This window comes from Alosa pseudoharengus, unplaced genomic scaffold (assembly GCF_046254945.1).
Source record: "Alosa pseudoharengus isolate Yale_2024_CS ecotype anadromous, Long Island Sound unplaced genomic scaffold, YU_APseudo_1.1 YU_APseudo_1.1_scf_24, whole genome shotgun sequence".
Classification (NCBI taxonomy): Eukaryota; Metazoa; Chordata; class Actinopteri; order Clupeiformes; family Clupeidae; genus Alosa; species Alosa pseudoharengus.
The window spans coordinates 25302172-25327661 of NW_027468689.1; the positions used below are offsets into that span (position 1 = coordinate 25302172).

At 44.3% G+C, this 25490-nt stretch overlaps 1 protein-coding gene across 6 annotated transcripts in view; it reads left to right on the plus strand.

Annotated features, from left to right (window-relative positions):
- The window catches only part of farp1 (FERM, RhoGEF (ARHGEF) and pleckstrin domain protein 1 (chondrocyte-derived)), a 63386-nt gene that overhangs the window by 3401 nt on the left and 34495 nt on the right, over positions 1-25490 (plus strand). For all 6 annotated transcript variants that reach the window (XM_076303589.1, XM_076303593.1, XM_076303591.1 and 3 more), the window contains exon 2: positions 2266-2444. In XM_076303589.1, coding sequence (XP_076159704.1) covers positions 2271-2444 — 174 coding nt within the window. In that variant the 5' untranslated portion in view covers positions 2266-2270. The remainder of the gene's footprint in view (positions 1-2265; positions 2445-25490) is intronic.

Sequence of the window (25490 nt, forward strand, 5' to 3'; positions counted from 1 at the left end):
CTTGTGCTTGTCTTTGTGGGTCTGCTTCATGCCAGATTTGAATACTTTGTCAGTGAATGAGGGTAGGGGAAGGTTTTCCATTATACTTATTTGATGAACAAAATAATGTGTGCTTCATACCTTTAACATATCTCACTTTTAGGGAACATACACCAACTCACCACCTATCTTAGTCCATGTCTGCTTAAGTGCCTGTTTTTATCAACATGGCAATCTAGTATTTTGCATGGCCATCTCACAGGTGATTGAGGCCAACAATGTGATAATGTGCAAATGGAGTGGGTATGCAGGGTTTGGTCAATTGATGATAAACTCCATTTATCCCCTTGACCTTTCAATTCTGCAGTTCATTTCAGAATTGTGTGTGTGTGTGGCATACTCCATACTCCATGTAGACAGCCTTGAAACCCATGATATTACTTGGGGATGCTGTCAAACCTTTGGATGCACCCTTTTCTGGCAGATTGAGCACTACAGAGATGGGATAATCCCCTCAGTGTTTTGTCTGTTGTCTATAGCTTGTCTTGACAGTACTGTGTGTATTGTGAATGAGTGATTCACACAGGGCTTTGCTGACTGTTGCATGTTTGGAGTCTGACTTGAGCTTGTCATGACATGTCTGGGCTCAAGAGCCGTGTCTCTTTGATAAAGCAACCCACATCTCTCTCACACATAAACTTACCTTACAGTGCCAGCTCTTAACCCGCTACTACACACACCCCACTGGCGTGTTGTGATGCAGTCGGATGTGCTTTGGCAGCAATCAATAGCTCCTCCTGGCCTCGGGAATATCAAGATGGTACTCATTGGTTTGTTTTTGGTGTACCGCTACCAGACCATGCTGTCAGAGTGGAACTCCCCACTCTGTTCACCCCACCCTCCATCCTCCTACCCCAAGGTGCTCTTCAGTCCAGAGGAATGCTTTGTAAACTCTGTGGCGTTTGGAGGCCGGCGTCTCTCTCTGGTACATTGCTAGTGTCAGCTGCTCGCTCAAGCTGAAAGGAGTCTGAGAAACTCGGGTCAAGACTAGGGTGATATGTTTTCCTGAGGTTGCGTTATGGGAGGGGATTTCCTGTCCATGAGGTAGACTCAGCCGATTCACATGACTGCCCGCTGATGACACTTTTTTGTTCACATCAGAATGTCACTTAGCTTCCTGCAGACGGTCACCATTTGAAGTTCTTGCTTCTCTGTGTGAGACTTTCTTTCTGTCTCCATCGCTCTAAATCCAACAAGATTTTGAATGGGCTGCCCTTTACTGGGTAGACTAATTATGTATGTGGATTTTAAGTAAAGGATGTATTTGGGTTGTCATGTAGGCGTACCTTGTGATTTTTATGTGGAGGCTTTCTGATTTTCTGGACTGGGTTTTGATATTCCCACAGCCCTTTGTTCCTCTGTACCAGCATGTGGGCCCATGTTTACTATCTGTTCCACATTTTGTTATTTTAGTTTTTGAAAGCTTTGCCCTTTACTATGGAAATCAATTCCTTCGAAGCCGACATCTAAAATAGTGAAGCCTCTATAATTTCGGAGTGATGACACATGGTGAAAATTCACGTTGCGACTGAATAAAAAATAATCCGCACGTGGTGTTGATAATTAAGCAAATAAGCTGTTTGCACAGGCCAATTCAAATGACTGCCTGATGATTCATAAACAGAAAGAGGAAGAATACAAAGAGCCATTCAGCACTGTTGTTGACAGATCAAACAGCGTGGCTGGCAAGGGGACTGCCATATTTGTACAAGCCGGCACAACAGCCTCACAGATCCTGGTGATGCCTTAGAACCTGCTGGGCTATTTGTAACAAACCATACATCGCTATTCCACAGGATCATGCTAAAGAGCATAATTACGGGGTTATAGATCTCTGGTAGGTGAGGCGGCTTTGAATGGCATTGCATTTGTTTGCACTATACATCCTATTTAGAAAGCTTACGGCACATTCACATTAGCACTTCCCATGAATGCATGGTGACTCATTTTGTAAGAGGTTTAAGTGTATATCATTTGATATTTCTAGTCTCATACTGAATCGACTGTGGATGCTATTTGAGTCAATCTTTTCATGGTGACAAAACAAGACTGTCTAGCAGCGGGTTATAGAACATTCCTAATAACTGAAACATACTTGAAACTCTTCCAGCACCTACCGTTCTCAAAACAAGATGCAGGAGCCATCTGTTTAGACTGATATTTATACGTGTATCAAACTTTAGACTTGCCCTCATTGGTGTCCTAACTGTTTCTTCCTCCTCCCAGGCACCATGGTGGAGCCAGACGAGAGACCGTCCAACGCAGGCCAGCGGCTGGGAGCTCCTGAGAGCCTGGGCATCAGTACCCTGGAGCCTGGGCAGCGCCTGCCAACCATGCCCCCTGGCCGCCAGGTCTCCGTGCGGGTCCAGATGCTGGACGACACTCAGGAAGTGTTTGAGATCTCGGTGAGTTAGTCTTACTTTCTTCATGTCTCTCCTTGTTTGCTTGTGTTGGATATGAGGTTGGAGTGAATGTGACGCACTCTAAGTACAAACAGCTTTGGAACTTTTGGAGTGTGCGTGATGGATCATTCTCCAAACACTTCTTTTAGTCTTTGGGTATTACTCAATGCGTGTAAAGCCATTTCGAGTCTCTCTCCTCTGCAGTTAATGACAAAAAGATTTATTTTTTAATGGTAAAATCAATTAAGATCCATACTTTGAGATTCATAGAACCTATTATGTGAATGCAGTGGGCAATTACATATAAATATTTTTCCTGACATATTTATAAGTGCACTACCAACTGTTGTTATGGGTTACCACTTTACCAGTTGGCATGGCAACCAAATTCATCTCCAAGGTGCTGGTTTCATGAACTGCCATGCAGACAGCTCGGTTCAGCTGGAAACACCCTGGAAGAGGGAGAGCTGAAAGCTGTGAAAATATACCCGCCTGGGCAGGGAGTACAGGACAATCAGCCTGTCAGTGGAAACGAGGGAAAATATGTCTGTGTTTTTTATGTGTGTATTGAGTCAAGTTCAGGTGCTCGTTAAATAAACCCCAGCACATTGCATTGATCCCTCAGAGAATGCTAATGATGTCAGAATGCCATGTCCATGGTCAGTCGCTAACGAGAGGTTGTGCTCATCGATTACTTACCCTTTGGGGCCCTAATTCCTTCAGGCATAATGTGGACGGCCCTTTTGTGTTTGTTTGCCTGAAAAGCCAACAGGGGCCACTTTGAGGAGAAGGGGAGGCTAATGCCCTCCCATTTGAAGCGCCCCTCGTAAAATTAGCAGGGACAAGGGAGCAGAGGAGTGATGCCAGACGGTCATATGGTCAGCATAGGGGGAGTCAGGTAGGCTAAATGGCCGTGTGGGACATCTGAGAGTGCCTGCACCGTGGGGCTTTTGGCTGAAATGTATACGGGTGGCTGGCCGGCCCCTGAGGGCAGTGTGTTGACAGTAGAACACTCCCCTGCACAGCTGCTAATGCGCCGGACTGGTGGTTCCCCTCCCGCTGCTGCATTGTTAGAGAGACCGCTTCAGTTACAGGGCAGAATGAAAGCACTGTCAGTCACTTCACTAGAAGAAAGAAGGATCTATTTGCTGAAAGGGAAGAACTCATCTCTGACATTTTGATTTATTTCCATAAACTCTCTTTGATGGCCTTCATGAAAGGCTCATCCCCATATAAAATACCTGTGATGAGTGGAAGAATGGGATCCTTGACGGTTAATTGCAAGTTGGCCTGTTGCCTCTGTTCTTTCGGGTTTAAACGTGGTATGGTTTCCCAATTCCATACAGGTGCTTTGCACATCCTCTCTATGTATTACGAATCATTTGAAGCATATGTGAGTATGGAATGCTCTGAGACGGTGACTGATGGTTTCTGGATTGTCTGGATAATCTGGATTGTAAAAAATGTCCCTCCCTTACATTTGCAGCTGAGACATGTCAAGACGTAAGCCTCAGACCTAAAGGTGTTCTCTGCGGTCTGTTAGCTGTCACAGGGGAAGACAGTTAATCATTTCCAGTTAATGCTTTCTTGTTCATTGATTTGGTAATCAATACTTAAATGAACCACTGATGAGTGATTAGTAGTCTACAACTGCTCCATAAATCATACGTAATTAACATTTATTCACTCCACTAATATTTGACAGTGTTTCCCATACATTGACTTATTTGTGGCGGCCCACCACAATATCAACATTGACCACCACACAATGATTTTCCAGGTTGTACTAAATTGCGCTTAAATCTGCATCATAACCACGCTGCACTAATTTGTTAAAAACTGTTGCATTCAAGTTAATTCTGCAAACCTACCACTACAAATAGAATTCAATTATGTGGGAAACACTGTTTGACTAGTGTAAGAGAAGAGATGCCATTCTTTTTTTTTAAATATCACCAAAAACGAATGGTGTATTGATAGAATCTGAAAAGGTTTTTGGAAGATATTCAATAGATTTGAATCCGAGGCCATAGTTTTATTGCAATGCCGTGATACCCCCGGCAAGTCTGAGATTTCTAGCAGTGCTCTGGCATATCTGGTAGGATTTTGGCGACTCCATTCTGTGCAGAGTTTCGAGATCAAAGGTAGCGTTAACCCCCGCTCCTCAGCCATCACGTCATGCAGAGCCAGAGATGGATTCAGCCCCTGCCAAGAATAAGAGGAAATATTGGAGGAGATAAAAAATGTATGAAAGCTCTTTTTTATGACATCTTCCTTATCCGCTGAAAAGAAAAAGACTGAGGTAATAAATATGCAGGGTAAGTGCTCTGGTCTCACATTGTGTGAATATATGAGTAAGAGTACTGCACAGGAAAGAAAGAACCCTCACCCCTCAACCCTCAGAATTGTATGGTAATGATTTCTTAGGAAATCATTGCTCCAATCATCCTTGAAAAAGAGAAAACATTGATTACATTTTAATTTACACTAAATGACTCCAAGAGAACCTGTAAGCCTAAATGTGGAAGAACTAGATCTGCATAACCTTGGTCAAAGTGAAGGCCAGGGGCCTGGTTTCCACCCAGCAAGATTCTAACACAGTAACGTTAACCATTTCTGTGGTGTATGGTTTCAGCACTGTGCTACATATAGAGGAATTTCACGGTGTGTCAGATTTTGGTATTCAGTGGTGTTCAATTTCATGGTGTAAAAGGAATGGTTGGATATAAGTTGCATGCAACCTCACAATACGATACCCATCATGATAGGGGCCACAATACGATAAGTATCGTAATACATGTTGATTCCTTATAATGACCATGACCAAAACAGAATTTAATCTAACAGCTGTTCTTTATAATTCTATGTAACAGCGAAGACAAAGCCTTAAGGATCGAACAACTTACAAACACTTCAATTCAGGCTTACAGAGATCTTAAAACTAAAATCTAATAATTCTCTTTCAAATCATTCAGTTTTTAACTTATGATGGCTAATAATAAAAAAAAACTTTCTGTTGTCTCTTCTACAGAAGTACATCACAATATATTATGATATCAATGTTTCTAGCACAGCCCAATAGGAGATGGGGCAGAATGAAGGCCATGTGGAAAGAGGGGGCGTTGGAGGCAAGGGGAAGTATACATGTCATTTTTGAAGTGGGTGGTTGAACTTTGGTGTCGAGATGATGTTGGCTCAGCTGGCTGTCTCCATGGCTACTGAGGACCTCGGGAGGATTTTGGGAGCAGAGGGCAGTTTCCTGTGAGGCCTCCTGGGACCAGACCTTTAAGGGAAAAGATCAACTATCAACAGAGGCGTTTTATGTGAAAGTTTGCCGGAGACCAATTTAGTTTATTTTTGAACAAATTACAGTTTAAATATTCTCAACATATTATCCCAATTCAGATTGGAGGTTTTAAATAGCTTTGTTTTTTATGATTTGTATAATTAAGAAAACAAATGGTGTGGGCTCAGTTAAACTACTTCTTTTGAAAATATCTCTAGTCATTCTTGTATAAAAATACATGGTGACAGTCAGTACGCCAACTTTCAAAAAATAAATAAAAAAGTTTATGCAGCTTGCCATAGGGTAGGCCCTTCAGCTTGCAGGCCTGCCCATGCTGAAGTGATCCCTTGAGGTTAGCCTCTCCTAATTGCCCTCCCCAAAGGCACCCTATTAGTGACAGGAAATTCAGAAGGTCTACAGACGGGAGGCTAGAGGCTGGCCCATAGGAGCCCAGTCTAGTGGATCTCCTCTCAGGGAGCTCCTGTGAGGTTCACCCTGGTAATCATGTCTCCATTGATCACTCCCTCCTGTCCGTCTACGTGGAGCGGTTGAAACCCAATATCATGTTTGTGTGAGTAACCTGGAGGTCATTGAAAGGAATGGTATTGGATGGTGGAAAGGAAATTATTTTTGAAAAATGTTTGACTTTGTTTGCATTAGGCTAACAAACTTGGAAAGAACCAAGACTTGGTTAAAGTCTCTTTTAGTTATACCGGGCAGGCAGTGTGTTTCCACCCTAGAATATCAGTCTCTATAGTACTGGAATTGCCTGTCAAAGGTGGCTTGCTGATAAAGGTGGATCACTGATAAATGTGTTTGAGAAATCTAAACGATAAGGCACTCTTCAGTGATGAGCAGTGTACTGGTCTTTGTTTATGATGTTGAACTAACAGCCAAGCGCTGGAGTGATGGTATGCGTTTAGTGTTTCACACCAGCGATTCAGAATCTGTGGAATCACATTTGTTTTCATGCTCGTTCCTGTCTTCTTGAAAGATCTGATGACAAAGCTGGCGGTTATATATCCCCTCACCATGCTGACCCTACTTGCTGTACAGGAAGTTCCCATAGATTATATGACAACAAGGAAATCCCTGCAGGCCCTAAATAGCCTGCGTCGCACCACTGTCTTGGCAGGCAAACAGAGAGACTGAAAGAAAAGATGGACCAATATCAGATCTATCTATAGATGCACTGTGTACTCTGCTAAGCACTGTATGCAAATATTGTAGATTGCGTGGGTCCAACTGCTTCCCTCTCGTTACGGGTTCATGGTCTGTTTAGCGGGCAGGATATCTGATAGAATGGGTGGGGCGCTGTCATACTGGAGTTCTAGTTTCAGTTAATTTGGGTAAAATCCCAACTGAATCCTACCTTGAAGTGTGCGTGTGCGTGTGCGTGTGCGCATGCGTGTGTGTGTGTGTGTGTGTGTGGAGAAACATACAATTATGGCTATCCCAATTATGTTTTATATGCGTAGTTGCTGAAGTATGGAGTGTTCAAAAGAACATTCCTATATAGTCATATGTTAGAGGTTTCTCATCGGTCAAATTGTTGTGAAGAACATTACACTAAAATGCATAATGTACAAGTAAAGTAGTTGTGTAGAACCTATACATATTTTAACCTCTCACACAACTTTTTGTTGTGTGCTTGCTTGCTAATAAAGACATTTACAAAAAAGTGGTTTCACGGTAAAAGATAAATTTAGCTTATAGAGATTTTTTATAGAGATTCAACAAAGCAGATCCATGGGTTTTTTAAGACTCTAGTATAATTACCCAAATTCTAGCTCCCATTTTCGATGGTTGTAATTGTTGCTGAAAATTGCAGTTATGTGTATGATGGGGTTTGTGTCATAGCCTCCGTCTGACTGTCTGGGGAGGTTATTGGGAGTTTGGAATCTGTGGTTGCCATTCTCTGGGGGAGGCATTCTTTCTGCGAGCATTTTTACCATGCCTCAATGGCTGTTTTGGTCCACTTGTAGACATGGGACATAAACAATATTTGTTGGGACTGTTTGTTTTGTTTTGTCTGCCTGGGGCAGGTGTGGTGGTATTGCTTATGAAAACTTCTCTAGCCTCTGCTGGTTATGTGCTTTGCTTAGTTGTGGCCTATGTGGCTATAGTGGCACCAACGGGCAGAGAATTGCAGAGAAGTACAGTGTGTACTGTCACCCTGGCTTGCATTCTCAAACACAAACAATAATTATTGTTTTTAAACCCATTGGATTGTGTTCAGAATCATGTAAGACAACAGAGCATAGCATTACTTATCAACTCAAAATATCAATTCAAGCCTTTGTATTTCCAGGTGTTTCGTCCTCCTACCAACTGGCTGGAGTTTTATTTTTAAATAGTTCTGGATGACTCAACCATTTACTAGTTTGACCTGAGGCAGAGGAATGTTGTTTTAGGCCAAACATCCATGTACCAATCGTAAATCTACAGCAGTCTCTCAGATATATATTCTATAAATTCTAAATGCTCTAAATGTATACAATGTGTGTGCATGCATGCAAGGTATGTATTTGAATTCTACTTGTTGTCTTAAGGTTTTTTTGTCTCTCTTCCACACAAACTGGATGAACTTTTGTTCTGACTTTTTCTGTTTGTTAGCCTTTTGGGTATCTTTTTCAAGATGTTCATGATCCTCTTTGTGTATGTTTACAAAAGTGTCATCCTTGTTTGGTTTCTTGTTGATCAACAACATATTTCCACTCTGTTGTGTCTGCAGAAGTAGTGTTTGATGGTCATGATATTAGTCAGTCAGCCAGTGTTACTTCTTATCTGCTGTTGCTTCTCTACCTTCTCTCTAGACCTTTACGTTTCAAGACAAAGTGGTCTCTAGGCTCTACTTTTCTCTCTGTAAGGTTTCACATTGAAGAGGGTCAGAAGTTAGACTCCCATTTCAGGTTTAAGCCATGCGTGTCCCAATGTCTCTGGAGTGTAAGTTCTCGGGACAGTCGTATTGCTTTAGGGTCACTGCAGTCCTTGTTGTGATCATTTCCCAAGCAGATACTGCGGTTTAGGCCTCTCTGCATTGTGTGGGCTAACGGGTACACTGCAGTTGTGGTGTTGTCAAATTAGATTGTCTCGTGATTTGTGATGCAAGAGAAGCAAAACCACCAAATATCTCGGACACGCTCTTCGCGTCAAGGAAAAACCTCCTTTAGCACGTGGAAGCAGTTGTCTTTTCCATGGCCTTCGCCAAAAGTTGTATTATTTTTCTTTTGTCTTCCATATCCGTCTCCAACTCAGCATTTCCCAGCATGATGTAGAAGTGGGCTTATAAATGTGGGGAGTTTGTGCCTTGGATATTTTTGCACTGTGGGAAACCAGTGTTTGGTTTGGCTGCTACTGTGGCTTTTTCGAAATATATGTGTTTATGTACCTGCACTCCCCACTAGTTCTGGTACGGACTTTGTCAGTGAAATGGGTACTCTTGGCGTGTGTGTGTGCGCTTGTTTTGACATGTCAACACACTGGCGCTACAAAGAATATCCCCTTGTAAATTTTTTAAAAGCCCTCTCGATATACTGCAAAATAAAGTTGTCTGGAGTTGTTCCACTCCACAGTTTGGTCTGGACCATTCAACCATACAGTTTATTAGTATACTAGTAGTGTTTTATTGATCAGCTGTTCTTTAATTTAGCCTTCTGGGCCAAATCTGGCTTTCGCTTCTTCTTAAGGATAGCTTCCCTTTATTGTGCTATGTCCTGTGCCCTAATGACATATTGTTCATCCACAAGGTCACATGACCAACTGTGTCATAAGAGTTCTGAGTAGATGAATGAAGTGCAGCCCTATGGGGGCGGGTGGCTGTGCTGGCAGCCTAGCCTCTTGTGTTATGAATAATTCACCGGCTGGGAGGTAGAGCTGATGTTACGTGCTTGTGCCGAAGGCCACTTCCTCTCAGAGGGGAAATAAAGTAAGGTTTTATAAATAATGAAGACTACCTAGTGTTACTTCCCTCGCTTGGAGAGTTTTCAGCTGTTTCGTGTTTATCCATGTTTGCAACACAATTTTTGGATGAGTCAGTCAAATGTGGTTCCTTTTCCGTCTTAGAAACAGAGATGCAAGCTTTGTGAGGGACCAACTCCACGTCTTGGAGTATGGACTCCATGAATGGATCTATTCATCTGCATTACAGTCTTCTAGAGAGTTCCTATAATGTATAAAATAGCATGTCCCTTCATGGAAAATAAGTATTTTTACCCATTATTGAATGCTGAATTGCGAGAAATTATTATTTGGCAAAGTGAACTATGATGATCATCTCATACCATAACCATCGTGGCACATATGTTATTCTCATGTTATATTTGGTATCCTAGCAACAGAGACTGTGGTGCATCCTTCTCCATCTCCCTGCCTTCCCCCTTCTTATTCAATCAAAAAAGAAGCATACTTACTCGTTAGTCAGATGTTTGGTTGAACCAAGTGGGAATACATGTTTATTAATGGCCAAATCAAGGAGATTTGTTCTTTTTTTTGTATAACCACTGTTGCACATGGCATTTTTGAAGTGGGAATCATTTTGACCCAGTTTATATTTGTCACTGCATCAATATTTAATGTTTCCGCCCTCTTGAAAATGGTCAGTTTGACACACTTTGTTGTGTTAGCAAACTAAAGCCACAACAGGGAGATGAATGACTACGCTCAAGCAATCAAGGTCAGTCTTTATATAATTAGAAAAAAAAATCAGGTTTTTACAGAGTGTCCCAGATGTTTGCTCGCATGCAACAGAAGTCTGACATTGTTACGAAAGATGCAACAAACAAATAAACAAGCAAACAAGGACCTCTGACTGCTGGGTATCACTGCAGCTTACGTCTCCCGACCTCCCTAAATTACTGTAAAGCTACTTTTTCCCCTTCTTAATTCTGTAATCAAGGTTCAAGTTCTTACTGCATCCATCAGGACTTAAGCTTCTAAAATACTACGCACCCTGCCTTGGAGGAGGACTTCAAGCTTGAATGAGAACCGTCTAACGACAGTTAGATTAAAGAGGTAGGTTTTGGCCAAAGGTTAAAAAGGTAGGTTTTGGCCAAAGATTAAAGCAGTAGGTTTTGGCGGAGGTCATCAGGAGTACTGTACGGTGCTGGGACTGGCGTTGCCTGATCTCGCTCTATGACTCGTAGGAGCTTTGGCTGCTTTGGCTGTTTGGCATTCCCCAGAGAGTTGATTTGACAAGGACGCGTGGCGTGGGGGGTTAGCACATCCATCATCGCCTCTATTATCACCACAGCCGCTACCACGACCATTTCCACCACCACCACAACTGCCCCAGCCTTGGGAAAGCTGTAACATCCCTGGAAAGTCCCTCATCCATCCCTGTGTGGCAATGGAATGGATCGGGTGGGGGTGCTGGGTGGGCCTCCTGTTTCTAACTGGGCCACGCTTACTGATCTACCACATGGGATCATGGCCAAGCGGCTGGCCAGATGGGTAATCTCTTATCAGTCAGACACTTCTGGGCCTCCTCCCCTGCCCAGCCAGCTGTGACACTTTTGAGCATCTCTCTGGTCTACACATGACTAATCTCAGTCAAGCTTTGCTCTTCAGCGGAAATTGTGCAAAAATGGGCTTTGGTAATTCCTTAGTATTGCTTAGCATTGCATCACTCCTTTATTTATCTATTTTTTTCCCCCTGATGGTCAGTGGTCCTTTGACCCCTATAACTACAGATATTTATGATAATCCACGGCTGTGTTGGAGTTGGAATTTTTGTAACACTTTTGGGCATTTGAGGCTATAAGCCTCCTGCAGCACTGAACCCTATTTGGAAGCCCAGCAGTTGCTGGCCGTGTGGAGCGAATTGCTGTAGATGGTGGATAACCAAACAGGTGGATAAGAGCAGGCTCACGGCCCATGGGTTGAAAGCGCCTCTCGCTGCTCCGTGGCTTAGCCTTTGGACTGCCCAGCATGGGTCCTGGCCTTGCCTCAAACCCTCGGCGCCCCACACTGTACAGTGTAAACGTAAAGAAACAGTCTGCCGTGTGTAAACCTCTCACGCTCATTTCTCTGACACCATAGAACGCCGATAATTTGGTGACGAGGATAGGAGGGAAAGCTCATTTTCACTAATTCGTCAGGGCATGATGCTGGGGACCCCTCTGTGGACATACTAATCGTCCTAGAGAGAGAGGGGGGGGCTGGTGAGGCCCCTGTCGCCGTGGTAATCCTGTCAGCCGTCTCACAATGCTGTCTGTTGCCAAGCCCCTTTGCGCCTCTCTTCCGTTTGATTGGACGCGTATGGAGAGGCCTCTGTGAATGCACATTAGGGCAGCCATGAGATATGTTTGTGTGTGTTTTATGGGCTCTAGGTCTACATGCATACACGCATACACACACACACACACACACACACACACACACAAACACACAAACAAACAAGTGTTTGACTTGTGTTTTTCTATTAGCTGCATATTAATAGGAGATAATACAACTACTTTCAAATAACCACTTAAAATGTGTTTTATTTTAGGGTCTGTAAAAAAACAATTGTGTTTGTGTGAATACGTACACACATTATTCAACATTGGCATACGACCAACTCCGTATTAATACCTGTGTTGAAGTTCCTGTGGGTCTAATGGCAGGCATCCTAATACTTTTGTCTATATAGTGTATGTGTTAGAGGGATACGTTTATTTTGCTTAGTCCACTCCTATATCCTGCTTAGATGATAACAGACTAGCGCCCGGGAGTCAGTGTATTTGGAGGAGTTATTAACAATTTCCCTCTGTTTACCTTAAGACTGCTGTCTCCATGTGAGCTTTGGCCCAACTAATGACCGCTTGACTATGATCACAACAAGATGGCCGTCTATCTCACAGACATTTATGTGGACATGAGTTTGAACCTCTGCATATCTGTGCACATAGTCCAGTCCAGTGAAATGTTTTTTTCTAATCATAACCACCAGCATTTTTAATCATTTCATTATTAAAAGGAAGGGAATGTTTGAGAAAGTTAGGCAGAGCACTTTCTGTGCTGCTTGACACAGACATGCTGGTTATTTCCTTGCCAGCCCCACGGCAATGGCCTTCACAGTTCATCTGTAGCTCTCTTTCAACTCGCAGGCACAAGTCCCAGTGCAGATTAGAACAATTATCCAAACACACCCCCCTGGCGTAGCTTAATCTTAGATTTGACCACCTCTCCCCTCAGCTGATCCGGAGTGCTGTAATTGCTATTTTCCGCCGAGGTAATCATAACAAGCCGAGCGCTGAGGCTGAGGCTGAGGCTGAGGCTGAGGCAGGCCGGTTACACCCCTGGCCTCTTTCATCCTTGATTAGGCACTGCAGGAGAAGCTGCCCACCTCAAATACAGCCTCTATCCTGATTTATACACATATCACACCCTCAATCACGCACACACACACACACACACACACACACACACACACACACACACACACACACACACACACACACATACATAAACACAGCAGTAAGTAAGCCTTTTTGCAAAAGTAGGTGGTTATACTAACAACACCTCAGGACAAGGGGCCTACGTACGTGCGTGCGTGCGTGCGTATGTGCATGCACGCTGGATAAACATCACCCTCTGACACAGAGCCTGGTGCTCGTACCCAATTGCACATCTGTTGAGGTGTGCAGTTGCAGTAGACTGCATGAATTGATGCCTGCCAATCCATCCATGAGTTGCCATGGTGATGGAAGGATATGGAGTGTCTCTTGATGGCGTCAGAGCCTATATCCCATGGTACTGGTTGCGTGCGCCAATGTGCGTATGTGTGATGGATTGAGACATACTGGGCTTTAGCACTACCTCTCTCACCAGGACATGAAGCCTCCTGAAGCTAACCATCTCCCACTCCTGGACCAAATTATGCGTCAAACGTGATTTGAAGGTCACAGGCTGCTGTGCATGTACGTGTACGTGTACGTGTGCGTGTGAGAGAGAGTTCATCTCAGTGTGTATGTCCGTATCTCAGTTCACCAAAATTCCAAACAAACTGAATGAGCATGACCAAACAACCGAGTGGAGCAATCCTCCTTCATGCCAACACCATTCAATACATCCCATCCACGCTGTCGTGTTTGGCTGTGAAACATCTTATTCGGCGTGACTATGTTTGACACTCTCTCCTACCCCTCGCTGCATTCAGTGGCTTTATTCAGACAATACCATGTGGAAGTGGGAACGCTCCCTCGGAGGCATCTAAACAGGCTCTTTCACTGGCAGGAAATGACTCTGCCACAGCCACTCGCTTATCTGCTCTATTAGTATGCATGGACATATTGTGGTCACACTGTGTGTTTGGCCTGAAATGGGTTTGCTTCGTGTGTGTGTGTGTGTGTGTGTGTGTGTGTGTGTGTGTGTGTGTGTGTGTGTGTGTGTGTGTGTGTGTGTGTGTGTGTGTGTGTGTGTGTGTGTGTGTGTGTGTGTGTGTGTGTGTGTGTGTGTGTGTGTGTGTGTGTGTGTGTGTGTGTGTGTGTGTGTGTGTGTGTGTGTGTGTGTGTGTGTGTGTGTGTGTCATCACTGTACTCCATGCGAGGCAAGGGTGAGGGATTTCACATCCGTAGGGATGGAAAAAACTGTTGTCTGTTGAAAGGCAGAGATTTTTAACCTGGTTGTTAAGGGAGAATGTGGTTTGGTGAAAGCACATTTAAGGCTTTTCCCCCAAACCATAACTTCCCTGAGAATTTTCTCCTAAAGTGGTCCTCTGCACAGTGATTTGAAATGATTGTATGCTGCCTCAAATGGCTAAGACTTTCTCTTACACGCTGTAGCAGTCTTTTTTATGTGGTTGTTTTTACACTTGCCCTGCACTGTCCCCACAGCCGTTGGGAACCCTTGTACTTTTGTAGCTTTCTCTGGCTGCTGCTGTGTATCAAAAGGTGACAAAGTTAAGCGACATCTTAAACCTTACTGCCAGTATTTGAGGAACTAGTGAGACTCCGTAGCCAATACAGACCATCCCCTTTAATAATTTGAAGTTGCCATGTAACAGGTTTTCATATCACCAGTGTTTCCCATACATTGACTTATTTGTGGCGGCCCACCACAATATCAACACTGACCACCACATAATGATTTTCCAGGTTGTGCTAAATTGTGCTTAAATCTGGTTAGCATCATAACCACGCTGCGCTAATTTGTTAAAAACTGTTGCATTCAAGTTAATTCTGCAAACCTACCACCACAAATAGAATTCAATTCTGTGGGAAACACTGTATCACCCACCCACCCCCACCTCCACACTACCTCATAATGTGGGCAAATGATGAAATAAAAATATTCATATTCCCTCCATTGTGACCGAGCTGGGGGATTGTAATCTAATTATTATGCTAATTTTCTTAAACCTCCCCACATATTCATACGAGCTGCACAGAATAATAATGCACTGTTCGCTTGTCTCATTAAGTCGTAAAACAAATGTGCCTTTCTAACAACCTCTCACCCAAAGTCCTCTGCAAGGGGCTGCAGTGTAGCAACACTGCGTAAATTGGCTGTTCCTATGGAAACAGGGGATTTTTTTTCTTCTTCTCTCCACCCCTCCCTCTCCTCTCTTAGCCTTTCAGGCCTGGCTGTGGAGTCTCTCTCTCTCCACCTTGAAAAAAGGCGGTGTGTGTGTGTGTGTGTGTGTCACAAGCATCTGTAACGATTTCCTCACACAGTCCTGTCGACGTGTGCTTGTAAATGTGCTGTTTTGCTGAGGGGTGATAAGATGGCAGTCGCTACGGGGGCCCCCAGGGCTGCTGCTACTGGCCCTCTGGGGGGGGGGGGGGTGTCCTCTCCTCCCCTCAGCAGGTGTCCCCCCTCCATGTCTCACCACAGACCCCCTGGGGTGCCACCGTCTCCGCTGCCTGCCTTTGAACTCAGGTGCCCTAATGAGGCAGCACAGGTTAACTACTGTCACATGGCCCACTGCCGTATTAATAGTGCATGCTGTTTATCTACCAGTAAAATGGAAGTTGGAGAGAGGGGGATGAGTGAAGGACATGGAAATGGAAGATGGAAGGAAAGAGAAAAAGAAAGAGGAAGAGGAAGGCAGAAATGGAGAGTTGGCCTAGAGAGTGAGACTTGGTCAAGAACGCAAAAAGAGAGTGTCCAGGATTCAAAGGAAGATAAAGTGGACAGGCAATTTACAGGAAAGGAGTGGATTTTTCATTTGTTTTTAGCTTTATCAGATATATGTGAAAGAGGGGATGACAAATTGCTCACTGAAATTCCAAAAATGGGCACGCAGACACGGTCCAACTCCCCTGGACTCTTTGACCAGTCTCGGCCCAGTGTCAACTCGCCCAACACCAACTCCACCCACTATTAGAAAAGTAAACTTAACTGTGTGCGTTTCTGTAATGGTTCAGCTGCGTTCCTCTGATATCCGGGCCATGCGCAGTGGGCGGTGGACTGCTCTGACTGGGCCCTGGAACCCTCTTTGCTCGGCCTTTCTTTTTATCTCCCTTTGATGCCTGCTTCACATCAATTATGCATGCCCACTCTGAAGTCATCATGCTAATTCATTTGGAATAGGGGGCATCTGGCCTCCTGGTTGGGCGGTAGACGGTCTGTACGTAGGGCATGCCATCTCTTTGTCTCTTGCTTCCCGCCCTCTCTCTCCCTGCACGCCAGTCTCTCGGTTTGTGTCTGTGTTTGTCTGTCTTTTCATCTCTCGCTCTTTCCCCGCTGTTTTGTCTGTCTGTTGTATCTTTCAAGTTTGATTTATTGCTGTCTCTGTTGCCCGTCTCTGTTGAAAAGATGTGAACAAGCACAAACATACATACATGCATACATACATACATACATACATACATACATACATACATACATACATACATACATACATACACACACACACACACACACACACACACACACACACACACACACACACACACACACACACACACACACACACACACACACACACACACACACACACACACACACACACACACACACACACACAAAGAATAACAACCATTGATAAATAACAGGCATGGTAGGTACCAACCCACCCTCTTCACCTTCACGGCCCTCTAGATCCTAGATGTCCGCCTCTCTCTCCCCCTCTCTCTCTCCCCCTCCCTCTCTCTCTCCCCCTCCCTCTCTGGCCAATCTCAGCAATAATCCCCGCAGTGTTCCCGACCTCAGGAATGCATGTGAGGCCTAGAGGTGCCAACACAGCCATCTGTGAATGCCCCTGTTCAGCGCCATGCCGCACGAAGGTTAGCCTGGGTCTGGCTCCTGCTGGCGAGAGCAGCACCTCCCCGGCCAAACACCCCCATCACCGAGGCACGAGAGTCAGCCTCACAAAGCGCCCCCACAGCACACAAGCAGTTTTGTTTGCACTAAACAGTGAACGTCCTTCAATCCTCGACTGAAGTTTGTGGTGCTCTTTTCTGCTTGTCATTCAGTGACTCCAATGTCTTGTAATGCATACGCAATGTGGTCATATGCCATTCTGAAAGGCATGCATATGCAATGTGGTCATATGCCATTCTCAAAGGGATCGTCAGAGTTTGAGGAGGCCAGTGGGGCAGGAACAAGTGGAGCTTTTTCTGGTCATGAGTTTTCCTTTGCTCGTACTTTGTAGCTCGACAGCAGCCTTGAGAGTCAAGTCTCGAGAGAAGCCTCTGTCCGTGTGGTGTGTGTGTGTGTGTGTGTGTGTTTTGTGTGTGTGTGTGTGTGTGTGTGTGTGTGTGTGGTGTGTGTGTGTGTGTGTGTGTGTGTATGTATGTAATAGATGAAAATTCGTGGAGAGAGAGGGTGTTACATAAGCTGTAATGAACAACTAATCATGTCAAGCTGTGAACTGGGGAGGCATCGTTAAAAGGGCTAGGAAGAGATGAGAAAAATCTCAATTTGGGCCAGCGATTGGGAGGGCCTGCCAGGGTCCTTTAGCATTTTCTCAATGAAGCTTTTCTGTAAAGGGTCCTAGCAGCCTGCCGGGAGGGAGAAGAGGGTCTTCCTGTCCTGCTGCGAGCTCAGGCGTCCGCTTCTCTGGGGGTACCCATAGAATAGGATTCGGAACCCTGTCTTTGGAAGAACGTCCAAACCGTGTTATGTAACTGTAATGTCCCTTCCATTCACAGGGCAGGCTTAAATGAGGCAGTTTAACTGTCCACACACAGTGTGTCCAGAAACAAACACATTTTGCCAAGTCTGTTGAGTCCCTCTTCCAATTGAAACTTGTCCCTTTTCCAAGAACTTGTCTTTCTTGACTTAAGAAGGTATTCGTTGTAGGTCTTTGTATGATCAGCCTACAAGACAGTAGCTGGGAGAGCAGTAGAAGGCTCCAGGTATAAACCCCATCCTTGTAGATAGAGCCCAATCTCTCTCCAGTGTTCTGGCACCAATCCAGATTCTCTGTTTCTTCAGAAACGCAGCACAGCCCCCTCTGCTTTTCCCCCAGAACTCGATAGGTGAGTGACTGCACCCCGTCGAGTCCCTGTCTCCGTTCATCTGAGCGTTCAAAGAGGCCAGTCGAATGAGTGATAACACTTACAGGAATGTGTCGGAGCATGATAAAATGTGGCAAACTCTTGCTGCCTCTTGACACTTCTAAATGCCTCACTTTATGGTATGACATCTCTGTCTAGCATCCCTAGCTCTGCTGGTTCTGTTTTAACTAAATCAACATATATAATCCTGTCTCTTGTGTAGTTTATATGGGTGTAGGCCTAAATTCATTTGCACAGCCAGACATGGTAACACAACCACGGCAATTACTGATCGGCTGACCATACAGTACTAGGTTCTTGGAAAGCTGCCACTGAAGGATGATCATACCACTTTGAGATTCTTCCGAGGTTGAACCACACGTTTGTATTCAGATCATTGGGAACATCTTGGTTGAGTTTCCATATTTCCATTTAACACCATATTTATCAAAATGGCACCACCTTTAAAGAGTAATAGTGGGGCTTAAATTAAATGAGGGCTTACTTTTTGCATAGTCTATTGTCAGCACTTTAAGACATAATAAGATATTAAGATATCATCTCTACCTAATCTGTCTTATTGGCCTCATCTTATGTTGGAGATTGATAGATAACATAATGACAGTGTTTATTCTGCTGAACAACAGGATCCGTCAACATGATGACATTTCTGCCTGCATTTGATTGGCACCAGCTGACTTGGTGTAGTCTATGGGTCTACTTGGTGTAGTCTATTTGGACAGCTGTTTTATAGCATTTCTCTAGCACTTTGGCACCATAGGCGAAGCAGTCTGGTGCAGAACAGAACAATAAATTGCTTTACAATTCCCCATGTAAATCTATTATAAATAGTTTGAAATTACAACTCTGTGAAATTGCATTTTAAAACTGATTTGTCAGTATTCCATATGCTTTAGTAATACAGTTCCAGCCTCATATTGAAATTGAGCTATTTTTTCACACTTTACTACCCTCAAGAAAACATCTGCATGTAGTAGATATTTTTTTCTTGTTAAATCATGTTTGATTCTTCGGTCAGTGGCAGAAAGTATGAATACCAGAGAAAAATAGAAATAACTTTGGTCAACAGTGCTCTGAGGTCCATTGCCTTAGTTACTCCATAAGCCTTGAGATCACAGCATGACCTGTCTGTACATATCTGAGGATTACCATCAGGTTACTTACACACCGTAAGGCTTTGCTACATTACTGATTCTGTGAACAGTCTTGTAAAAATATACCCTACATCTGTGGCCTGTTTAACTTTTGAAACTATGAAATCATGTTCAAATCACACTCGTGTTTCATCTTTGACGAGTGACCCTAGGTCATTCACATTGGTCTTTGATGTGTACAGCCAAAGACTTTGCTTGTTCTTCACTGCATAGCTTGTGGTGGCACTGAAAGCCATTGTGGTTAGGGAAGATCTTCTTTGTCATCGTTGACATTCAAAGCATTCATTAATTCACATTGACTGTACCACTCCCCCAGATTGGTTCACTAGATAGAGTTTCATGTCTTCGTTTGAAAGTCTCATGTTGCTTCATGCCTTGAAGTTAATCAGTTTCTCCACAGCTGTACCCCCTCTGATGGGGGTTCTCCCGGGCTATTAGACTGAGGTCCCTATGTCATTTGACCTTCCTGCTGCCCAATCTAAGCTTATTGTAACCAGATAAACAGACAGACTCGAGACTAGATGAGTGCTACTTTCCACAAAATTCCCTTTTTCTCTTTCTTGCATTCTTTGAGAGGCTTTTTCTCAACTCAGAAGTGGAAAGTAAAATGGATTTGTCGTGTTGGGAGCGAACTAGTTTAACCTAATCTGGAGAAGGCAAATTGATTGGTCTCTGGGGTTAAGGGTGGTGGCTGGCGTTGGCTGAGGGGGTGCTGTCTCCAGCTGGTCAGCTTTTATATTTTTCATAGGCTGTGTGGGGGAGGGGATTAGTCATCTGATGGACCAAACAGGACCACCTACACTCTGCCATATTGACCATAAATGTCCTCAGAAACTGATCTACAGGCTATTAGGTTGTTTGGCTCACACTGTTTGTGATCGCACCGCAGAGTAATCAATTGTAACTGGTTTGACAGCTGCGGTATAATCTATTACATCTAGCTTGTCAGCTGAAGCCAAGACACTCATATAGTCCACTTAATCCTCAGGCCAATCATACTTTCAAGAGCAGTGATCCCTGCGTGTATGCGTCCATGGGAGTGGCATGAGCAATGGCAGGGGAAATATATTAAACTTCTGTCCTGACTACCCTTCCCTGTGGTTTGTGCTGGGAATCGAATGTTAATTAAAAACAGTTGGCGATATCCCCTTTTTTAGGTGGTTGGAAACGCTGCGGAGAATGCATGCTAGAGTTGAACTTGGCTACAAGGTTAAGGTTGAATTCTCAGCCCTGATCCTCTGAAAGGAACATGCAGATCTGCAGTCTGAACAGTTGCCGTGTAATAATTTGGCATCTTTCCAGCCATTCATGTAGCAACATACTAACGTCTAAAGATCTGGTGTGCCATTATCTGTATGGGAACACCAGTAAGTTAATTGCCTTTGCAAACTTCACATGCTAGCTCTATAGCAATATGTGCATAGCAGTTAAACAAAGCGGAAATGAATGAGCCTGGAAATCAGGCATGACTACAGGTACGTGCAAATACAAAAAGCTTCTCCACATAGCTAATCTGAAAGCTCTAGTGGTTCTAGTGGCCCAGTCTCTGAACCATCTGTGAAGACTTAAGAGTCATGCTTTGCCCGCTGGTGTCCTTGCCTATGAGCTCTGCCATCACTTTTACCTTGGTTTAGTCCCCACCCTGTCGCCACCCCCCCCTCCCCCGTCCACCTACCTGGTGTCATTGTTTAATGTGGCATTGAATGAGGTAACATGAGACAGCAGTCTGTGCAGACTCGTCCTCCTTGCTTGTGCTGGCAACCCTCGCCCTCACTGTTGCTCTGTAATTAATCTAATTTGATGATAATGAGACAATGGTGTTACCCGTGGGAGGTCTGCGTACGCGCCTCTTTTTCTCACCTTGAGACCAGCCAGAGGCACGCGCATCGCTCTTCCTGAGCTCGAAGTTGTTTCTCTAGCTCCAATTTGCCGGTGATGTGATTTAGCGAATTGGCAGTGGAGGCACGGCTATGGATGTTGCATGCTAATGGAGAGAAATTCTTAAAATAGAAAACGATGGGGGGGAAAACCCAATAAGGATGCCATCATGCATGCATACAGCTTGGTCTGACACAGTAGTCTTCCACACTTTTTGTTCTGCATGGTTTTACCAGATTTTTGTAGATTTTGTAGTTACCATGACCATTTGTCCAAAGCAATCCAGATTGTAGGATAAGGACAAGGATATATATACGGTATTTTTATTCAGTTGATTGTGACTAACTAGTAGTCATACCATACTAGTGTCCAGTGTTGCATTACAAAATTATAGTGTCCGGAGGTTATGCCTGGCTTACATCCGTACTGTTGGGAGAGGTTGAAGAGGGTACCCTTTTTAACATTCCAGAATAATTAAGGAATCCTGAATGCCTCAGCTCTCTCATATGTACTCAATTTAGTTTGAGATATTTGATCTAGATACTGGACACCACACACACACACAGAGGCATATTCTCTCTTGGGTCATACAAGGACTGAATTGGTTTTGCGAGGGCCCAAGGGTTAGTGATGCATGAATGTGAAGTTGGGCAATGTCTCCTGGGAGCAGCCATGTTTTATTAACATAAAGAATGGCATGTTGATATTGCCTGTCATAGCACTAGAGAGAAAACATGTAAAAAAGCACTTTTCCTGAGAAAAAGTCAGCCAGTTGAAAAGTGGCTCTGAATGGGCCTTATGTTCTCCTGTTGTGAACTGTGATTGACCTCAGGGTCCATTCTTCTTTCCGCAATTCAGTTCGAGCTTTTGGGGCGACAGGTAACAGTTTAAAAAGACAGGAAAATGGTCTGCATTCAAACTTAGTCAATACATGTATTATTCAGTAGTTTGATGAGCTATGAATAACTGAAGGACTCATATTGACACTGGCTAACAATTCTATCTGGCCGTGCCACATTTAGCAGTGTGTGTGTATGTCAGCAATGGCGTCTGAAATATTAGGTCCCACAGCTCAAATGATGGAGGTGCCTGCAGTCAGCACAAGGACTAAAATAATTGTTTTGCCCAGAGTGGCCAAACTACTGTAAGCTTGGCTTCCCATAAACATTCTGTCAGCTTTTAAATACTGATTCAGTGCAGATGTTGTTTTTTTTAGTTGTTTTTTTTAAACCCTGCTCGGGGTTTATCTCCAAAACAGCCACACACATTTTCTCAGACCCTATTACTATTTCAGTTACAGTGCTAGGATGGTCTCCAGTTTTAGCTTGTGTCTACAGCAAGATATATTTGCACTCACTCAACTCTCTCTTTCCGTCACTCTCACTCTGTCTGTCTCTCCCTCTCTCTCTTTCATTGCACTGTCACTCCATTCTTTCGTCCATTCTACTTTTAAACCTTAACTATCATGTGCTTTTTTGAGCCTGCGGTTGTCCATGCTCTCACCAGCTCTGGGTTTATGGCACTCTCTCATTACGTGATTTTCCTCACCGAAGGTTACCTCGGTGTGAGTAAGCACCGCCGAAAAACAGAGCAATGGAAATTTGGCTCCATCTCTCTCTCTCTCTCTCTCTCTCTCTCTCTGTCTTTCTCTCGCTCCCCCCCCCCCCTTCTCTCCTCTCCTCTCCCATCTGCCATGACTACGTGCCGACCCCAGATGAACACAGATGTCTGTTTGTCATTAAAGGGACCTGGCTGCATTGTGGGTCTCTGAAATGTAGTGGCACAGTCATTATGCATGTTGCTGGCTTGGACTGGAGTGTGAAACCGGAGCGCGGTTAAACCATTCTGGATCTCTCCCTCAATCCGTCATTGCAGCTAGAGGGATGACACGTCGTACTGTCTCCCTCGTGTTTTCTTGCTCTCTTTTTTTATTCTCTCTCTCTCTCTCTCTCTCTCTCTCTCTCTCTCTCTCTCTCTCTCTCTCTCTCTTCCTCACTGACAAACTTTGTGAGGCTTTTATTTGTGGCATTGTAGGTTATGTATAGTTTAATTAGGCTATTAATGTCTGGCAATTCAGACCCAAATAAGGTTGCCCTCTCTCTCTATCTTTGTCTCTCTTAGTTTTGTGTCTCTCCATCTCTCCCTCCATCCCTCCCTCCTTCGCTCCCATTTCTAAAGTTGATAAACAGCCTAAAGTGCAATCTAAGCTGGGCTCCCCATGAGTCTGCAGCCATCATTAGATCTGTGCCTGTCCCAGAGATCTGAGAGCCATCTCCATGAGAAGGGCTCTATTCAAAACCAGGCTGAATGGATCAATTGTGACTCCGACGGGAAGAGTGGGAAGGGGGGTCAGGGTTGGGAGTTTGGGGGGAGGGGGTGGAGGGCTGCATTTGCCCCGCACAGCTTGTACAGTTCTCTGCCAAGTCCCAGTCAATACTGCAAATATTGCCCCCCCCCCCCTCCCTTCTCTTTCTCTCTCTCCAGAGTTGTCTTTCCACACTGGCTGACAACAGGCCTCCACCTCACTCACACAGAATTTGCCACAGGCTTTTAAATTCAGTGTATCAACCTGATTTGGACTAGTCGGTGTCACCGGCACCGCTCTGTGAAACGGCACGACCCATGTCGGCACACACGGGCACTTCATGAGACACGTGATGGCTATCTGCCTTGTCCAGTGTCCTGCCATGTTCCGCCATGGCCCCACTGAGAGACGCGGACTAGGGGGAGGCAGGAAGGTCGTGGGAATGGAAAGCAGATTGATGCGTTTCCGCTCTGCCTGGATAGAACTAGCCTCGGAAAAAAACACACACAAAGATGGATGAGCTGAGTGTAATGTTTAACCATGCAAGGACGGAAAGGTGACATTTAGATTCTGCACCAGTGTGATTGTGTGTGGACAGGCAGCAAGGACGTCTTCAGAACTGGTTGAAGGTGAACACAAACATGGAGGAGTAGACTAGATTATTTAAGGAGCTAAAGGTGGTGTCTGGTGGAGCTATGTTTAAAGAAAAGATTAAACAGTTGTGAGGCACAAGATGTTATCATGCATTTTCCAAAGCTGTAGACAGTTTGTGGATAAATACAGGGAGCAGCAAAGCTGTAAAGAAATAAGAATGAAAAAAAAAATGAGGGAGAAATGAGACATTGTAGTGAGATACTTGCCTACTAATACCATCCTTCACTCACTCACTCACTCTCACACTCTCTCACTCTCTCACTCCAGTATTCAACCCTAAAGGAAACTGAACATTATTAACACATTATTCATGGAGTGTTAAATATTTTAAAGGTCTGTAACAGCCCCAGTAGGATCAGTCTTGCTAAGATAGTTCAGAGCAGAAGTGTTTGGGTGCTGGAAACCAATACAAGCACCTGAAGACCAATGCCATTGACATCTGACCTATTAGATTGCATATGGAACATTGCACACCTACATGTATTGCTGCTGAAGCACATCAGATCTGTGACATGAAAACCCCATCAGTAAGTGCAGGGAGCATTTCAAGTTGACTTTGTAGTGAAGTGACCTCTTGCCTTTTGAGCCCTTGGTCACAAAGGCCAGGGGAGCTGAAAGAGGATTAAGAGTTCATCCTTAAACCAGAAGATTTAAAGGAGACCGCCTCACGCTGCAGGAATACCCTAGTGCTGCAGGCATACACTAGTACTGCCATAGATACCAGTGTGGACATAGCAGTATTAGTGACCCACTGCAAGTTCACAAGCTAAAGAAAGCTTGCTGTATTACAGAGTGTGTAGCCACATAAGCTACGCCTATGACGATGAAACCATAAGAACCAGTGCATGGGAAATATGTGTCTATTTTAACCTTTCACCCAAACAGTTTGTCGGAATTGCATTTATAGTTTCCCCCCAGCTTTTGCTGGGAATGGTGTGTGTGTTTATCTGTGTCTGTGTGTCTCTCTCTGTGTTTTCTGTGTGTGTGTGTGTGTGTGTGAGTGTGTGTGTGTGTGGTGTGTGTGTGTGTTGGTGAGTGCAGGCAGTCTGCTAAGTCTTGTGGAATGAGTAATTGTGTTGAGCCTGAGTGGTTCTTCTAATTGTGATTCTTGTCCCGCTGCCTGGCTCCTGCTAGACCTGAATCTCCATGAGGCTCCCAGCAAACGGTGCACTGCAGCACAATACTGGACTCCGTCTTGTCTGTTTTGTTTGGATTGAGGCTATTGTGCTGAAGCAGACATTACAGTGCCTTGTTTTGTGTAAATGTGTCCAGTTGAGCATCTATTTTTACACCTTCAGTGCCATTTCCTTGCTTAGCGTGTTTGTT